The 18,593-nt window shown below is 57.2% G+C and overlaps 1 protein-coding gene across 1 annotated transcript; it reads right to left on the reverse strand.

Moving 5' to 3' along the window:
- Positions 1 to 1,145: 1,145 nt before the first annotated feature.
- On the reverse strand, positions 1,146 to 18,593 carry PTTG1IP (PTTG1 interacting protein). Its single transcript, XM_082654188.1, has 6 exons — positions 18,421 to 18,593; positions 11,707 to 11,759; positions 9,949 to 10,057; positions 5,446 to 5,620; positions 4,683 to 4,729; positions 1,146 to 2,934 (listed from the first exon to the last, which is right to left on the reverse strand). Exons 1-6 carry the CDS (start codon positions 18,518 to 18,520, stop codon positions 2,888 to 2,890), a joined length of 531 nt encoding a protein of 176 aa, XP_082510314.1. The 5' UTR covers positions 18,521 to 18,593; the 3' UTR covers positions 1,146 to 2,887.

The raw sequence follows: 18,593 nt of genomic DNA on the forward strand, positions 1-18,593 counted from the left end.
CCCACTGAACCCCCTCTGTGGCTGTTACAGAGCACGGGTCCTGAAGAGCGGCTGGGGGTCACAGCCAGGGCCCTGGGGTCGCAGATCCTGGCACCCAGGCTTTGCTTTCTTCTCCCGACCCCGCCGGCCGAGGTCGCCAGCCGGCGGGTGCCTGCGCGGGCTGGGAGAGCAGAGCGCCTCCATGCTGACCTCGGCCGGGCGACCTTCTGGTGCGGTCACCCGCAGCGCACTCCGACATCCCTGGAGGAGGTGGGCCTGGTGCAGCCCAGATGCTCAATTAGGACCGGCGTGGGCCAGGGTGGGGGAGGAAGCGGCCCCACCTCAGGACACATGACCCTGGTGCCCCCCTCGGGGAGGGGAGAGGGGCGGGAACGTGGAGTCGGGGTCACCAGGGCCTGGGGTAGCCTGAGCAGGGGGAGGGGAGGGAGCTGGCCCGGCTCTGAGGCCGGACCCTCGGCCACCACGCTCTGGAACCCAGGACCACGGGGTCAGAGTCGCCGAGCAGGCAGGCTCCTCACGGGCTGGCACAACCTCTCCGTCCCTCGGGTACGGGGCGCCCGGACCCTCCTGGGAAAGGGGCCGGCTCCCCCAGGCAGCCACCCGGCCTCGCTCCCACCACGGTTTCCCTTCCCTAGAAGGCGGGTCCTGGGGTGGGGCTTTGAGCCGCTCGGTCCCGGGCGTGGATCGTTGCACCTCCTCCCGGGGGCGGCCAGAGGGGCCAGCAGTGCCCGCCGCCCCCTTCCAGTCACCGTCAGCAGCCCTGTCACTGAAGGCAAGCTCCCGTGCCCAGTGCACAGTGAGGCCAAGCCAACCAGAACACTGCAGTTTGGCGCAGAGAAGGGCCCCGCGAGGAGACGGGTGGCTCGGGCTCAAAACACCCCTGGGCCTTAGGGTGGGAGATGCCTGCTGCCGGTCGCTTGCTTCAAACAGGAGAGCCAGGGACTCCGAGCTCACAGGTACAGCTGCTTCCCCTGGAGCTCTCTGGACCTGGTCCCAGCGCTGCAGGGGTGCTAGGAGGGGGGCTGCTCATTCACACCGATGGGTGCAGAAGCCCGTCTTTACCCAGACAGTCCCGCGGTCCTCACTCCCCAAGCAGTCACGTCCACACCGCCCAGAAATGACACACAAGGAACGCAAAGCATCGTCAACAAAGCGTGTATTAATCTGCTGATTGGAAACTGGTTAAAGAGTAAGGCACTCAGGCTTACGGTCTCCGTGAGGTTACGGTTTCTGGCTGCTCTTAGTACCATTTCAGAAGCCCATGACTACAGTGTCGCTCCCGGGCGGGCTCCGCGCCGTGTGGGAGGACGGCGCCCGCTCTAACGCCTCGCAGACTCGCACTCACAACCCGGCTCCGCTTTCAGCTCGGCAGCCTCAGGTCCAGAGAGTGACTTTACATCCACACGAGCTACCGTGTTAATACAAAGTTCACTGAAGTCTATCACAAAGTTTCTTTTATGAACAAACAGTAGAAAGTAAAAATTTGCAAACTGTTATAAAATACTTAGGAATGTTTCATAATACTTTCATTGCTATCAAATGCCCAAGAAACCAGAGAAATAAGACTAAAGAGTTTGTTAAAGGTTGTTTGTGAAACTTAAAGGTAGGACTGTTAAATCAAACAGATCTGTGTAGCTAACAAGGCACGTGCAACCGTTTGATGACACGTCCTTTGATCACTGGGTCCGCGTGAACTCACTCACTTCATGTGCTTGTTCACCCGCCTCCCCAAAGCTCAATGGTTTTCACATTCAAAGCAATTTGGCAACTAGGACTATTTTCAGATTTAAGAAAGGCTGTTCACGGTGACTCCACGGTCTGCTGTCCCTGCCAGGAAGCGCTCAGACCATTTACTGCAGTCACACGTCCTGATCTGGAAGAAAAGGAACCACCACGTGTGGCCATGGAAGGAAGTTCCCAGAACACAGCCGAGACAAAGGAGCAGAGGCCGGAGCTCAGGTTGTCGGCCAAGCAGGACAGCCACCAGCGTCTGTCGTGTGCGGAGATTCCATCAGCGGCCCCGCGGAGCCTGGCCAGTGCAGGCCCCTGCTCGCCGGGGGCGGACCTGTGGTCACCCAAGAGCCCTAGGTGACCGTCGCAGATGGCAGGGCAGGTCTGATTCAGGAGACTCTGCCCCTGGGGCCTGAGGCCTGTGGTCAGCGGGGCGGGAACGGCAGGCGGAGCCTCTTAGACACGCCCCCCTGCCAGCCACACACCAGCACCTGACCGACTACTGCCCTTCAGAGAGGTTTTATAATTCGAACTTTTACTGGAAAAATCTCTTGATGTTCCAGTAAAGAGACACACTAAAAAGTCATCCCATAAGTGCCTGAACTTTGACAGTAAAGCTTTTTGGTGGAATCTTTTAGGTGGGAGAATAAAATCCAAGAATTCTTAAAAAAAGAAAAAAAGACATAAGGTGAGTTTAACTACCACTCAGTGCTATTCGGTATAGTCAAGGTCAGAAAGCAAACCCTCGTCCAACTGCGTCCTGTACCCTGATGTCAACGGCAAGTCGTCTGTGCTTTTCTGGGGAAATGACAGGGGCTGGGGGGTGGCCCCAAGACGGACTGCAGACGCCCCACTTCCTGCGCATGGAGCTGCGCGGGCCCGGATACAGGGAGATGGTCTGCACTGGCTCGCAGACGGAGCAGAGGCCAGGGATGTGCAGTTTCCTCCCCAAATGAACAACAGAAAAGCCCTGACAGTCTTAATGTCTCAAGTGACTAAATACAGAAATCAGAGAAGAGGGAACAGAAGCTCCCAGGCCTGGGCCTGGAGGGCAGCCTCCCTCCCCAGGGTCAGAGGCGGATGGGGCAGCGGGTCCCTGCTGACCCACAGCGCGAGGAAAGGCGTGGAGACCGCTGGCCGTGCCGCGAAGTGCGTCTCAGTTGTTCTCGAATCTAGCGTATGGGTTTTCTTCTCTAAACAAACCTGAAAACAAAACGGGCCTGATTAGAAATGCACTCAGCCAAGAGGAAACGAGGGTCAGAAAGCAGCACATGGTGTCTTATATGAAGATTTACTGCGGCCAAAAGGAAGCTGGGTATGCTAATAGGCAGGTTCAAACACTACCCTTCACCTTTTCGTGAACGTCACACCACAGGTGACTTGAAAACTGAAGTGGAATTTATTGGAAACAATATTTCTAAGAAACACAGATCCTAAGAAATAGACTTGTTTGCTGATTCTCTCAAAGGGAAATAAGAAATTTAAAGCCACCGTTTCTTCCCTCAGTGATTGACTAAATTATACAGAAGAAAACAAAACAAAACCATCTTACTTTAGATATTCTTATAAATGCTGATTAATTTTCAGAATTAAGGCCACACACAGAAGGTGACCGTCAGTTTACCTGCGAAGGAGCTAAGCGCCCAGAGACTCGGAGTTTCTCTCTGCATCGTGGAAACGCACCCGCCCCCCTCTTTACACACCTGGACTGCACACGCAACTCTCCGGAGCCACTGCAACAAGTCTCCCTACCGCAGGGTTTGGGGGGTGGAGGACAGTGGGGGAAAGCGAAGGGCGGGGGGAGAACGCCCTTCTGTCAGAGGAACAGAGAGAGCTCAGCCTGCGGGGGGAAGCGCTCAGCCTGGGGGTGGGGCGGAGCGCACAGCTGGTTTTGGGTAAAAAGCTATCACGTGCCAAATACCGAATACTAGCAGTCTTGTTAAGGCCCAGCTCCGGCTCTATTTCTAGTTTAGAGGGAAAACACACAGAAACTGCTTTGTGATAAAGAAACCAAAGGCCTTCTAACGTCAAGAGACGGGTTCGTCTGCGGTGCATTTGGTGTTCATAGGGCCAAGCACCTCCCTCCCCCTCCCACCAGCAGCTCGAAGGTTCCCCACAGCTGAGGCTTCCTTCCAAAGTCCAGGCCACTCAAAGGGCTTTACACAAAGGGCACAAGAGAATTCTATCAGTGCAATTAAAGGGCAACTGACCAGCTCCAAGACAGGAACACAGGGAATCCGTGACTGTTCCAGAAAAGGCCTCGTGCAGGCCGAGCAGAGCAAAGGTCCAGGATCCCATCACGACCTGTGCTACGTTGTGTGTGTGTGTGTGTGTGTGTGTGTACACGCACACGAGCACACAACCATCTCGTCTTTTATTTACATTAATGTTAAAATCAGATTTCAAAAAGCTTTCCATGATTTCCAAATTTCGTTGGAAACCAAGTGCCAGGGAGCAGAAAACAGCAGTGATATCGGTGGTTTGAAAATCAGTACAGAGCCAGCTAAACACAGAAGCAGGTTCAGTGCTGTCAAACACCGAAAACATAGTCCCCCACTGAAAACCTCACCAAACAAAAGCCCAGAACAGAGCCTGGACACGCTCCTGGGAAACAAGCGGTCCAAGGCCTCAGTGTGGCTACTGCTGACTCGGTCAGGAGGCAGGCCAGGAGCAACTCCAGCACAAGGGAGAAGGCGGGCAAAGCCCCGCAGGTAAGGGACTCACCCCACCGCAGGGCAAACAAGTCCACAAGGCGGCAAAGGGCGACAGCACTTCACCAGCAAGCAGGTGCCAGGAAGGCCGGCAGAGGCAGAGCACTCGCGGGCCTCGTCTTACGGGCAGTGCTCCCAGTGCAGCCCACACCCTATAGCAGAGCCCGCCGGGCGCTGGGCACAGCCAAGACGGCCAGGCCAGCTCCTGCCGACGGAAATGCAGAGCCAGGCGATTCTCACCGTATTTCTTCCTGATCTCATCATGTCTCGACTTCATCTCTGCTCTCCTAGAAAACACAGAAATCCCTTTCAGCAGCAAATTACAGTGTACATTTCGTGTGTGTGTGTGTGTGTGTGTGTGTGTGTGTGTGTGTGGCCGGGGCCCCTGCAGTGGAAGCGCAGAGCTCTAACCACTGGACCGCCAGGGAAGTCCCCACAGTGTAATGCCAACAGCTGTGCCTTTCACTCCATTGTGGCCTCTGGGAGCCAGAGCCGGGTGGTGGCGGCTCTGATGTGGCCACAGCCACGCTCCCACCGGGACAGGCAGGGTGCTGAGCACGGACCCCTTCATTTCAAGGAAAGCAATTCCAACACCCCGTACTGTGACTGAAGACATTTTTTCCGTATGAAAACAAGCCAATCAGCAAAGACCTTACGCTTGGTTCTGAGGATGGTTAGGAGCTCGCAGGAGCCTCGGCCCGGCCGCTGCGGGCTGACAAGCCCCCAGCCCCCCTGCGCACATGCCTCGGACAGACAGGAGACCCCAGGCAGAAGTCTTCCTCCTGCTGAGCCCCCGGGGGCTCAGAACCAGACGGGCCTCCAGAGGCCTCGCCGGCCCTGCCCCAAAGTCCCAGCTGGTGGCCACCGGCCAGGTCCCTGCCACGCAGCTTCCCACCCTCCACGCCACCACCGAGAAGCCCCCTCGGACGCCCGACACGGTCCTGACTTTCCCACGTGGAGAAAGCTGGGACCGAGTAACGGCCCCCGGGGTGCGGGGCCTCACCGCTCCTCCTGGCGGACCCGGCGCTCCTCTCGCTCCCGAGCAGCCCTCTCCTCGCTCTTGTCCGGCCGCCGGCTCCGCCTCCTCCCGCAGCAGCAGAAGCAGCAGCAGCAGGCGACGCCCAGGAGCAGGGCGCCCCCAAGCACCGACAGGGCAATGATCAGGGCCTCGAAGTTCACTGCCAATGCAAAGGCGCACAGTCAGGGCCCCGCTCACGGCCACGCCTCCTCCTCGGCAGGCGGGTGGGGGACAACGGACGGACGACGACGCCCCTGCCTTCCTCCAGCCTGCTTCTGTGACTTAGTCACCATTTCCATCAACCTGAAGCAACAGGTAGCTTTTCTCATCACCTGATGCTGAAAGGCTGTTTCCAACCTGAGAAAAGTTAACAAAACCAGGAAGAAAGAGAAGCTCCGCAGTGCACTCAGCTGCTACAACACTTGAAACTCAATCTCACGCAATCAGACGCTAAGCCCGACCGGCTTCCGTGATTATCTAAGTCAAAGACCAGAGCCTCCCATCTGCTGCCAACAGGACACACGCCTGCCCGCCGGGCAGGGCACCAGCTGGAGCTGCGGCCCCGGCCAACGCCCAGGGGCTGGAGAACGGTGACTGTGATTTCGTGTCCAGACCAAACGCACTCAGAACAAGTTGCAATTCTTTCCAACTTCTCTTGAGGATTTACAAATTAAAACCAGTCAGTCGGTACTTTTCCACTCCATTCAAGCCAGAGCCTATCACAGGACAGGCTGACACCTTCCAGTTAGCACCACCCCGCCCCGCCCTGGACAGCAGTGCGACCATCACAGGACGGCCTCCTGCCGCACAGAGCTCAGAGCTCGTAAGCTCGGGTGCCACTGGTCTCTTGGTTGGGGGGAGGTGGGGTGGGCTGGGGTCTGGAAGGTGAGAGCTCTTCCTCGGGTCGGGGAGGGAGACACCAGTGCCCCGGTGCCCCCAGCCCCCCTCAGGCTGCCAGTGTGACAGCACTCGCTCTGCCTTCTGAGCTTTGAACCATGTGGTTTTTCCTCCTCTGACCTGTTCTGGAAGTGCCAGAATTGCAAGATACAGTAGTAACAGGAGACCGCCACAAGCAGGTGGCGTAACTTTTTGACTAGAGAACTCGAGAACAATCAACTTTATTTTTATTTACTTTTTAAAATAAATTTATTTATTTTATTTATTTATTTTTGGCTGCGTTGGGTCTTCGTCGCTACACGTGGACTTTCTCTACTTGCGGCGAGCAGGGGCTACTCTTCATTGTGGTGTGCGGGCTTCTCATTGTGGTGGCTTCTCTTTATTGTGGAGCATGGGATCTAGGCGCACGGGCTTCAGTAGTTGTGGTGCACAGGCTCAGTAGTTGTGGTGCACAGGATTAGTTGCTCCGCTGCATGTGGGATCTTGCCGGACCAGGGATTGAACCCGTGTCCCCTATGTTGGCAAGTGGATTCTCAACCACTGTGCCACCCGGGAAGCCCCGAGAACAATCAACTTTCAAAACCGACGAGGGACTTTCCTGGTGGCACAGTGGTTGAGAATCCGCCTCCCAATGCAGGGGATGTGGTTTTGATTCCTGGTCAGGGAACTAGATCCCACATGCTGCAGCTAAGAGTCTGCATGCCATAACTCTGGAGCCTGCGAGCCACAACTAAGGAGCCCACGTGCCACAACTAAGGAGCCAGTGAGCCGCAACTAAGGAGCCTGCCTGCCACAACTAAGACCCAGTGCCACCAAAATAAATAAATAAAATAAAATTTAAAAGAAACCAAGAAAAAACAAAAACCCATGAGACCAGTCAGACCGCTGGCTCTAAAATACACCTGCCCCCACAAGAGCTTTTCTGATTAGCAGCTAAACCCAGTTATAAAACAGAACAGGAATTCCACCACGATGGGAAGCTGAACTATGGGCTTACTTCCGAGAAATCTACTCTAGGACGTACTAGACCTGAACAGAGACAGACCCCTGTTCCCAGACGAGGGTTCAGACGGTAAAGACCTTGCTGTTCTCCAACTGAACGCGTGTGTGTTTTTGTTTGTTTGTTTTTTGGCTGAGCTGTGCAGCATGTGGGATCTTAGTTCCCCGACCAGGGATTGAACCCAGGTCCCCCGCAGCAGAAGTGCAGAGTCTTAACCACTGAACCACCATGGAAGTCCCCTGAACGCCTATATTTAAGGTCATTACAATCACAACCCCAATTTTGCCTAGAACTGGTTAAGATGATTCTACAGTTACTTGTAAGAATAAAAGCACCTGTGGCACAGGGCTGAGTTAGTGTGAGGTGCTGCCCGACGGGGTGGACCGCAAGGCCCCACCCGCTCGGCTCCCGTGGATGAGGCCCCAGCTCCCTGCAGGCCCGAGGAATAAACCCGACGAGGCCAACGCACCTTCTCTCAGGAGCCGTGGGCACCGCGCCCTCCTGTTACCACAAAGTCTGCCCCCAGCGCCCCTGCTCACCCCCCGTGAGCCCGTGTGCCCCGATGCTGCCTGGAGCGGCATCAACGGGGGCAGCCACGCTTGAGAACCGTGTGGCCCATTGACTAAGGCTAGACATGAAAGGGGTGCCAGTCAGCAGCGTGCTCCTGAGCGCACGCCCAGGGCGGGTGGGTGTCTGTGTCCAGCCCACGCGGGAGCACACGGCAGCCCGCACACAGCCCGGTGTCCACCAGTGCACCGCAGCGGTCGCCCACGGTGTCCTGAGGGATAGGCGAGCGCTGGACGTGGTCTGTGTGTGTTGCTGAGTGGCGGTAACCTGCAGACTCACGTGAAAATTCACTGAGTACACGGGCATTTGTATATGCACAAGTGTACACGCATGTGTGCACGCATGTGTCTGTACTTGCACGTGTGTACGTGTGTGTGTCCTCTGGAGTCCAGGGCCCGGAGAGAGGGAGCGAGGGCTCACGTGTGCACTGTGTTAGAGTCATGCTTCAGTTTAAAAGCATTTTAACAGTTAAGGTCCCAGATGCTGATGGTTGGTTCCCTGGTGTGGGAGCCATCTCTGCGGAACAGACGGGGAGGGAAGGTTCCACGGAGGAGGCGGCCGCCAACATGGAAGCAGACGGCCGTGTGGCCCAAGGAGCCTTTCTGGAGTGAGGGCAATAGAGGGAATGGCCAGCTGGGAGGACGTGACGGGTGTGCCTGCACATGTACACGCACCCATACACACACACTCCCACAGACACAAACTTCTGGGTTCCCTGGATTTCAGCTGGTGAAATCAGAAGTGAGTCGTTTCAGACGGAGGCTGACAGATTCTGAGATGGAAATCAATTCGAAAAAAGACAGATAAAACAGATCATCACAATTCTCTGCAAGAGCACTGGCTCCTATGACCTGTAGCCAGGCGGCCTCCCGATGGCCCCAAACCAGAAGCCATAAAGGAAAGGATTAATAAGCCCAACTCATAAAAATGAGCTCCATGTGGCAACACACACCACAAACCAACCTAAAAGGCCACCTAGGAAACAACCTGGGTCTCACCTAGGGATCACTTCCCTTGGAGAAAGAGCAGGGTTAGGGTTAGGGTTAGGGAACGGATACGGTTTAGGGTACAGGTTATGGTACGACAACAGTTTAGGGTTAGCGTACGTGTGAGGGCATGGGTTAGTGTTAGTGTACGGGTTAGGATTAGGGGACGGGTTAGGGTAAGGCTTCGGGTTAGGGTTAGAGTTAGGGTTAGGGGACGGGCACGGTTTAGGGTACAGGTTATGGTACGACAACAGTTTAGGGTTAGCGTACGTGTTAGGGTACGGGTTAGTGTTAGTGTATGGGTTAGGATTAGGGTACGGGCTAGGGTAAGGCTTCCGGTAAGGGTTAGGTTAGGGTTAGGGTTAGGGTTAGGGTTAGGGAACGGGTACGGTTTAGGGTACAGGTTATGGTACGACAACGGTTTAGGGTTAGCATACGTGTTAGGGTACGGGTTAGCGTTAGTGTACGGGTTAGGGTTAGGGTACAGGTTACGGTAAGGCTTAGGGTTAGGGTTAGGGTTAGGGAACGGGTACGGTTTAGGGTACAGGTTATGGTACGACAACGGTTTAGGGTTAGCATACGTGTTAGGGTACGGGTTAGTGTTAGTGTACGGGTTAGGATTAGGGTACGGGCTAGGGTAAGGCTTCCAGTAAGGGTTAGGGTTAGGGTACAGGTTACGGTAAGGCTTAGGGTTAGGGTTAGGGTTAGGGAATGGGTACGGTTTAGGGTGCAGGTTAGGGTACAACAACGGATTAGGGTTAGGGTATGTGTTAGGGTATGGGTTAGGGTACGACACTGAGACAGGTGCTGACACGCCACCCGCATGGCCCCGGGACGTGGGGAGATGCCTGCAGAGCACAGCCAAGGCCGTGGCCTTCAGGGCAGCCTCCAGACCCGGACCGGCCACTTTCCCAGACGCCACCGCTCTCACCGGCCTCCCCCACCTCCCCACTCCTGGCAGCTTACATTAACTGAGCACAACCAGAATTTTCAAAACGGCACTGGTTTTGCAAGAAGCCAATGAGAACAGCGACTTACCCCAGCACACGCCCCAGCGCGCAGAGCTCAGCTTGCAGAGAGAGCTGGGCGGCAGGATTTTGGTCACCGGGTAGTCCAAGCACGCCTTGTCAGTGTTGCACCAAAGACACTGCAAGAGGCAATGACAGGGCATCAGACGCGTAAATGCTGAAGGGCCAGCCCCACTGGCCACACTGCTGTCCCCCCTCGGCCCCCTTGCTGGTCCCCGCCCGGGGCCTCTGCGTGGCCTGCTCCCCTCGCCCGGATGCTGCCCTCCCTTCTAACACCCAGAGCATCCAGGCGTCAGCCGCCTGCAGGAGGGAGCGAGCCAGGCATGGCTGGAGTGGTGTCCGCCCACGGTTATCACCCTGTAAAGATGCTAATTTGATCTCTAGGACTGAACCAAGCGGTCTGTCTTATTGCTGGCTGTCTTAAAGATGATTCTACTAGAGCACAAGGGCATCCGTCCAGAACCGCAGAGCTGGAGAAAACCTGGCAGGTGTGCCCGAGTCCCTGGAATGCACGGCAGAGACCTGGCCAGCACACCAGCCGAGGGGCCCAGAGCCGGGCAGGCACTGGCACAGATGTGAGGTTTGGGTCAACCTAACAACCCGCCCAGGTCAGGACGTTCAGGATGTTTTCAAGCTTGAAGGTAAAGATTTTACTAAGTTTTTTTTCTTTGAAGTTTTAACAGGATGGAAAGTCATGGTATGTTTTGGTCCCAAGTTAGGGTGAAAATCTGTTACAGAAAAATGTTTTAGTGAAACCTGGGGTCCCAGGGCCACTGACACAGTGTCCACTTGGGTGTCTTGTGCTCAAAATGACAGACAGCAGGGAGGCCCTCTTCATTTCGGCCGTTTCAGAATAACTTCCATTTCAGTGGTTCTTTTCTGGCTTAACAATTTCTGGGAAATCCACCATTTTCAAACAGCTCAAGTTTTAAACACCTAACTTTCCATTTTTATGTGACAGTTTTACTGAAAGCCATGTGAGCTCACTGGGAGGATAAGTTCTCTTTGTGGTGGTGTCGTGGCTGTTTGTCACTCTTGTTTTTTAGATTAATGAGGTACACGCACGTGGTGAACAACGCGGGGGTGCCAGCAGATCCTTCCGGAAGCCCGTGTGCATTAAGGATTCGCACGCAGCGGGGTCTGCCCTGGCTTTCATCTGCACTTCTGACCTCACCTGTCTGGGTTCAGAGTGGGGGTCAGGCCTTCAGAGGGGGTGTGCACCCCGCTGTGGTCTGGGCATCCCCCAACCCCACACAAGGAGGGCAAGCACGGGCACTCCAGCTCAAGGCCCCCTCAGCACTGCGAGAGCCCGGCGGGGGCCAGGAGGGCTCCAAGCACACCTGCCTTGTCTCAGGGTCCGTCTGTAAGACAAGAGGCCTCCAAGGTGGAGTGAGCCCCGTGGGAAAGCCCTGGGCACAGGTCAACAGTCGCAGACGAGGGGCTAAACGTGCTCCCGCCTCCCTGGCCCCCACCCTGCTGCCGGGCACCTCTGCTCACGCCTGCGGGCCCCAGGGGCTCACACAAGTTCCGGGCTGTGTGAAACTCACGTGCGTTATTTCAGGAGCGGAAGGAGCACGTGAACAGCACTCAAGCGGCATGTGCAGCTTTCACCAGACGCTTTAATACGCCTGAGAAAGGCTGCTAAGAGCCGTCATGAAAAATACCTCCACAAACCCCAGACCACAGAACCCGGAACACACACACGCAGCCCCGGAGCCAGAGGCAGCGGGTCTGCTTCTGGATCACACGCTGACCCTGTGCTACTTACAGAGACGTTCCTCAGGCACTCTTCACAGGTTCTGTTTGTGTTCTGAGAGCAACCTGCAGGGCAAAGAACACACATCACTAGGATCCTGCGGCGGCGGCCACGCGGGGGGGGCGGGCAAGTGACGCTCAGAGCCCGGACAGGCGGCCCCTCCCGCGCCAAGCCTTCAGGCACGCAGACCGGGCCTCTACAGGCAGGGCCCTGGGAGGACACACAAGCAGCACACGTGTGGTCCTGACCCCAGGGGTCTCCTGGGAGAGAAGACGGCGCCGCCCAGCAAGGCCAGCGCCTGCGTCTCACCTGCATGGTCGCACACCACTGACTGTCCAGTCAGCAGACACCCTGGAACCAGAGGCCACAGCGATGCCAGGCCAGACTCAAGCCAGGCCGTGGCCCCCTCGCCGGTCCCAACCCTGCGGAGCACCCCCTGCACCCCCAGGCACTCTTCACCGCACAGGTGCTACGGGAAGGGCTCAAACCCCGAGCAGCTGGCAGCTCTGGAACGCAAGCTAAGCAGAAGCGAAGAGGTGGTGTACGAATAAAGGATTCCAGTCCACCATCAAGCAGCTGCCCTTCACCCCACGCCGCCCCTCAAGACACGCACACACTTGGGAGAGGCCTGAGCACATCCCGTCAGCCACCAGGAAAGGCACGTGAGAATCGCAGTCAGGCCCCACTTCACACCCACCAGAACGGCTGCATTACAAAGACTGACGATGCTAATGGTGGTGAGGATGGGGCGGGTGGGCTCAGCGGCTCGAAAACAAACACGTGCTCCTCCGAGACTTGGCAATTCCACTCTCAGTCTCGTACCCAAGACAAACCAGAACACACGTGCACAGGGACACATGCACAGGGAGACATGCACAGGGGGCTGATGGCAACTTTATGTATAGGAACAGCTGAGAGCTGAAAATGGCCCAGATGTCCAGGCGCCCCGCATGCCCCTCGGCCTCCCCACTGGTCCTGAGAGCTTCCAGGTGGCTCCCTGGCCAGGGCCTCTGCGCGGCCTGCTCCTCCTGCCTGGATGGAGGACCCGACCCTCCCCGGGACCACCTCCTCCTAACACGCTGTACCCAAGGGGCAAGGGGCAGAGGTCGTTGGAGGATGGACAGGGAAACTGGTCCAGTCCTACAGTGGGACACTCTTCAGCCCTAAAAAGAAGTCTACGTCACACATGATGACTCTACAAATCACGTGCGTTGGGGGGAGCCTCCCGCAAAGGCCCGCAGCGCAGGGCTCGGGGACGGGTGAGACTCCTCTTCGGGGGCCGGGTTGGGGGGAAGGATGGGCTGGCTGGGGCCCCAAGCTCCTGGAGAGGCCTGTTCTGAGGCTTGCAGGAGGTCAGGGTCTCACAGGTGTAACTCACTGGATGGCACACGTAGGATTCCTGCACTTCACCGTATGTAAACTTGATCTCAAAAGACGGAGGCGAACGCTGAGCTCTTAGTGATGAGGTGCACGGGGAGGAGGCGGGGGCGTGCGCGGCTGTAACTTCAAAACGCGACAGACCTGGTGGTGGGCGGAGGGCCGCTCACTGCCCAGGTCTCCCAACTTCCCTCTACTTTCCAAGGTTTTCCTAATAAAATGCAGGGCAAAGAGCTTTAGCTTTAAGTCGTTTGCTAAGCAGGACTCACGCAGTAACTGCTGCTGCGAAATAGCTGGAGAGTTCGTCTATTCAACAGCCTTCCACGCTCCATTCTTAAAAACCAAAATCCTCTTTTATCTGAAACGAAAGCCCCTTCTGTGACAACACGCCGTTCTGCGCAGTCACCATGAAGCAGCACCCTCCGCAGAGCCTCCAGTGGCCTGCTGCTGGGTTCGCGTTCGAGCCGACCCTCAACTGCGTTACTCCCTCAGCCCCAGGAAGCTGGAGCCAGAAGCGGCCCCTGAAATACCTCCATTCTCAGAGGACTGCCGAGAGGGGCCCCGGGGCCCTGTGGGCCGGCAGGAGGGAACGGCCTCACTCACAAGCCGGATTCGCAGTTCTGTCCACCAAGGGGCTGAGAGAGGACGGCACACGTGTTGCCAGGTCTTTGGTCTCCAGCCACTGTCCCCACTAAAAGGAAACGGGCAGAACAATAACGCCACAACCGGGGCAGAGAAAGGACAACACCGGCCTTGGACAGCTTGCAAAGCCAGAAAGTGGCACAAGGACCCAGAAGCCAGCGTGGAGGGGGTCCTCCTTGCCAAAGTGGCACAACTTAACGTCAGAGTGAATGACAGTAATGGACTCTCACCTCCTGAACGCCCATGATTTCACACGGACACAGAATAAACACAGGGAAGGACAGCTAGCCAAGAGTCTCCGTCCCAGTAAACAGGGACACCAAGGCCACTGCGCCGTTCGCGGAGGGACATGACGTTACGTACAGTGTCAGAGCACCCCCCGCCCCGGTCTGGCACCTGAAAAGTGATCGGAGATATCACCAAGACAACCTGTGACAAGACAACGGCACAGAGTGACAGCAGGTGCCTCTGAGGGGTGCAGGAAGGACAGTCACCCAGTGGCTGAATCCCCCCCAGATGCACCCGAATCAAATCAGAGGAAACCAGGCAGGACCACAAAGGGCCTCTGAGCACAAGGACAGGCTGAGGAGCTACTCCAGGGGAACAGAGGCTGAGAGACATGACACCTGAAAGCAACACGCCAGCCGGGGTCAGAGGACCGAGGACGCTACTGAGGTAACTGGTGATCTGTGTGTACAGTCGTGTGTTAAATCAAGGGTCCGGGATCGTACCAATGGTCACTGTGCAGACTTGACCGTCACGTTCCGGCTATGCCCTTCTTAGGAGACGCACCCTGGTGAATTTAGGGTAAATGGCCACATCACAACTTGCTCTCAAACGGTTTGGTGACAAGAGTAACAGGCAGCGACTTCCCTGGTGGTCCACTGGTTAAGACTCAGCGCTTTCACTGCAGTGGCCCGGGTTCAATCCCTGGTCAGGCAAGGAAGATCCCACAGGCCGCCAGGCACGGCCAAAAGAAACAAGCACGCAGACACAGACAAGGAGTAGCAAAGCAAATATGGCAAAGGCAGGAAGAGCAGAAGGGGCTCAGGAGTTCACGGGACCGTTTACTCCTTCAACTGTTTCTCTAAAGCGCTGGGCAGGGAGGTGTGGCGGGGACCGCACGGCGCCTACCACACCCACTCTCGAGTCCTGAAGCACCCTGAGAGAGGCCCCAGGCAGCAGGTGCTACAGCATGGGAACTTCTTCTCAGGCCTCTCCAATTTAAAAGTCTGTGTGGTAACTGGTCTTGCGTGAACTAACCTAACCGACATCGGCTCCAAGATACACACCATAAACCGGTCCACCCTGGGGTCTCTGGGTCACGGGCCAGATGAGTCAACAGAGAGGCCTGGGAGGGGAAGGGCCAAGGAGACGGCCTCGCCCTTCTCCTGCTCCCGGCAACGCCAAGGTTCAACAGCCTCCCAAAGTCAGTTCAGAGCCGAGACAAGGTAGTGCCCTCCTCGCCCTTGAAAACACCCGGGTGTTTTTCATAGTAAGACGGGGAAATATGTTAACCATTTGCAGCTGCTTCAGAGACTGGGCGTCAGCAGTCACTCACTGCATCTTATCTCATCCCGGAAACAGAAAACTTTGTGCTGAAAGCCAGAGACACGTAAACATCTGGCCTGAGTTTCCGAGGTCTAACGCTGAATGTCACTGTCCTGACTTCGGAAGGCCCGTGGCCGGGACTCTTCAGCTTGGACTCCCCTTACCAATGACTAGAGAACCTTAAGTCTCATGCTCTTGGGAAACTAAGTTAAAACAAAAAAGGTTCTCCGGACACACTAACCCATGATACATTTGAGTTCCTTCCTAAACTGCTTAAGCACAAAAGGACACACTAGTGTGTGTAAAGAGGGATGTTGTAAAGAAACAAGGAAGTGAGTCAGTATATTTACCGTGGAACACAACAGGCCAGAGGGCTGCCTGCCTTCGGCAGCGCCCTCAGCAGTGGAAAAACCCCAGAACCGGGCACTATGGCCATGCCGCACGGTGACAGGGCACAGAGTGCCCGCGCGGTCAATTTCACGTGAGAAACGAGGCAGAAAGTTCACCTAGACAAAAAGTCCTGGCTGTCGCACCGCCTCAGCAGAAAAGGGGGAGTGAGGAGGGCAGAGGGCAAAGGCTCGGACCCGTGCACACACCCCATGCCCCGCAACCTGCCTGGAAGCCCCCGTTCTCTGCAGCAAGACCCTGTAAGGAGCCCCCGCCCCCAGCTACCCCAGCCACCACCAGCTCCTCCGGACCCCTCTGTTTAGGACAAGACTGAGGTCCCTTTAGGGGCTGCCTTCCCTCTAGATGTAAAGGTGAAACTCTGGGGTGGAGTCTGACCCCACACCCAATTAAAGCGGGGTCCAAAGCCCATGAAACTTCTTTAATTCAATGAACTTCCCTCTGAAGATCTTCAACACCTTGTCGGTTCCTAACGTCTCCCCACCACCCAAGTGCACAGTAAAGACAGACGTTAGACGTGGCTGGGTTTGGACCAGTATGATGCTCTGTGATGGTTAATTTTATCTGTCAGACTGGCTGGGCTAAGGGATGCCCAGAGAGCTGGTAAAACACTTTCTTCGTTTCCTTCTTTTTTTAAGATTTTTTTTTTCTTTTTTTTTTTTTCTGTGGCCCTGCCGTGCAGCATGCAGGATCTTAGTTCCCCAACCAGGGATGGAACCCGAGCCCCCGGCAATGGAAGCGCAGAGTCCTAACCACTAGACTGCCAGGGAATTCCCAAAACACTCTTTCTGGTAGTGGCCGTGAGGGTGTTTCCAGAAGAGACGAGCATGAGTTGGTGGACGGGTGAAAGCACCTGGCCCTCTCCAAGGTGGGTGGGCATCACCTAACCAACTGAGGGCCCGAACAGAACAGAAAGGCAAGGAAGGAGGAGTCTGCTCTTTGTGTGAGAGCTGAGACGTCCACCTCCCCCTGCCCTTGGGCCTTCAGGCGTAGACTGGGCCGTATCCCCCGGGCTCCCCACTGCCTGGCCTTGAGGTGTGGCCTGCGCTACACGCCAGCTCTCCCGGAAAGCAGACAGCAGCTCATGGGGCTCCTCGGCCCCTCGGTCACGTGATCCAGTCCCTCATAATAACTCTTTCTCTATAGCTACGTATATCCTGTTGGTTCTGTTTCTCTAGAGTGATTTTTCCTAATACACACAGCATGCTTGCGAGGAAAACAAAGTCTCTTAAATAGCGTAGTCACATTCCTACAGCATGACAAGTGGTAAAGTCTCACAGCAAGCCCGGGCTCCGTGTGGCTAGAAGAAGAGCCACTTTTCTCCTGAAATACTAGGATTAGAGTCCAGTTTCACTCCCAAACTGTCACAGGACATGCCCACGCAACCCACAGGAGTCTCTGCCCTTAAGCCCAGGGCTAGGGCAGGGTGAAAAGCTGGAAAACACACCTGGGGCGCTTCCTGACACACCCATTTCAACAATACACACCCGGCGGCCACCAAGGAGAGGTTCTTGGGCGACTGAGGACCCTTGGCTCTCAGCCACCCAGTTTGGTAAAAAGCACTCGCACCACACTTGTGCTGAACAAGCCATCTGGGCCGAAAGTTCCCTATTCTGTGTCACTCGACTCTGCATTAACGAACAGTATCACAAACGTACACACAGGTACACTTAGAAGGCGATGAGAAAAAACTCAAGTAGTCCTGCCCTGGAACCGACACCCCACGAGGTCACAGAGAGGAAAGGCGCTTTGCTGTGCTAAACAGAAGGTAACGAAGCCGCAGCTAACTGGCGCTGAGAAAACCCCCGGCCCCTCAGGCTGACCCAGGTCGGTTAGGCCACCGGCCCAAGGCTCGATTCCCCACACTAGCGACCACGCGAGGATGCCACACACAGCAGCCAGATCAAACGCTCCCAAGATCCCCAGCGGCCTGCAGACCACCTACAGGAAGCCACCCTCCAGCACCAGCGCTTCTGGAACTGCTGGGCCCTTAGGTCATGCACTCCCCTCACCACCACCCCCTGACTCTCATCTGCCGTTTCCTGGTCAGGCCCCCCAGGAACTCGTCGCCTCCACTTGCCGGTCACCACCGTGGGCCCGGCACCTGGCACAGGTAGTTACTGAGGACAGGGGGGATCGCCTAGCAAGGCCGCTCACCTGCCCACGCAGCGCGGGCCTGCAGAGCCCAGGAACCAGCGGCAGGGCGGGCTCAGCCCAAGCACCGGCCGCTATCCCTGGAGCTCCTCGGAGGGGCCTACTCCGCACGGTGGCGGGTGTAGGGGCGGCATACAGGCCTCCCCGAAGCGAGCAGGGTCCCCAACACACCAGCCGCGCCCGCACAAGGGCCCGGCCCCTGGACTCCGGCCGCCGACCCGCTGTGGGACAAGCGAGCTCCCCAGCTCTGCTTTCGACCCCGAGTCCACACCCGAGACGGCTCTTTCCGAGGGTCGTGGCGCCGCTGCGCTCGGCCAGGCCGACGCCGCGGTCCCGGACCACCCCGCATGCTGAGCCAGGACAAAGGGCCGGCCCACCGCCGTCCCCGAGCCCCGCCGCCCCAGGCTGCGGACCGACACTCGGGTGGCCTCCCGGCCGCAGACCGCGCGAGCCCAGAGCAGCGACCCAGAGCGGCTGCGACCCCCGGCCCTCCGCACCCCTTGACCCCGACACTGCGCCCCCCCGCCCTCCCCCTCCGCCGCGACCCCGCCCCGCACCCCCGGCCCCCCCGCCCCCGAGCCCGCCGGCTGCCCTCACCCTGCGCGGCGGCCGCCGGGAGGAGCAGCAGGAACAGCGCGGCGCCGCCGAGGGCCAGTCCCCAGCGCGGAGTCGGCCCGCGGACCCTGCCGGACGCCATGGCGGCTGCGACCCCGCCAGTCGGTCGTCGTCCTCGTCTGCCGGACGCGCAGCACCTCGGACCCCGGCCAGGC

This window comes from Grampus griseus, assembly GCF_964374135.1.
Source record: "Grampus griseus genome assembly, chromosome: 5".
In the NCBI taxonomy this organism is placed as follows: Eukaryota; Metazoa; Chordata; class Mammalia; order Artiodactyla; family Delphinidae; genus Grampus; species Grampus griseus.

Excerpts from the sequence above, each read along its gene's own strand:
- PTTG1IP (XM_082654188.1), bottom strand. The coding sequence starts at position 18,520 with ATGGCGTCCGGCAGGGTCCGCGGGCCGACTCCGCGCTGGGGACTGGCC. Across the intron at positions 5,621-9,948 it reads GCGCTGGGGCGTGTGCTGGG|TGAACTTCGAGGCCCTGATC; the intron begins GTAAGTCGCTGT and ends TTGCATTGGCAG. Across the intron at positions 4,730-5,445 it reads CGGGTCCGCCAGGAGGAGCG|GAGAGCAGAGATGAAGTCGA; the intron begins GTGAGGCCCCGC and ends TGTGTTTTCTAG.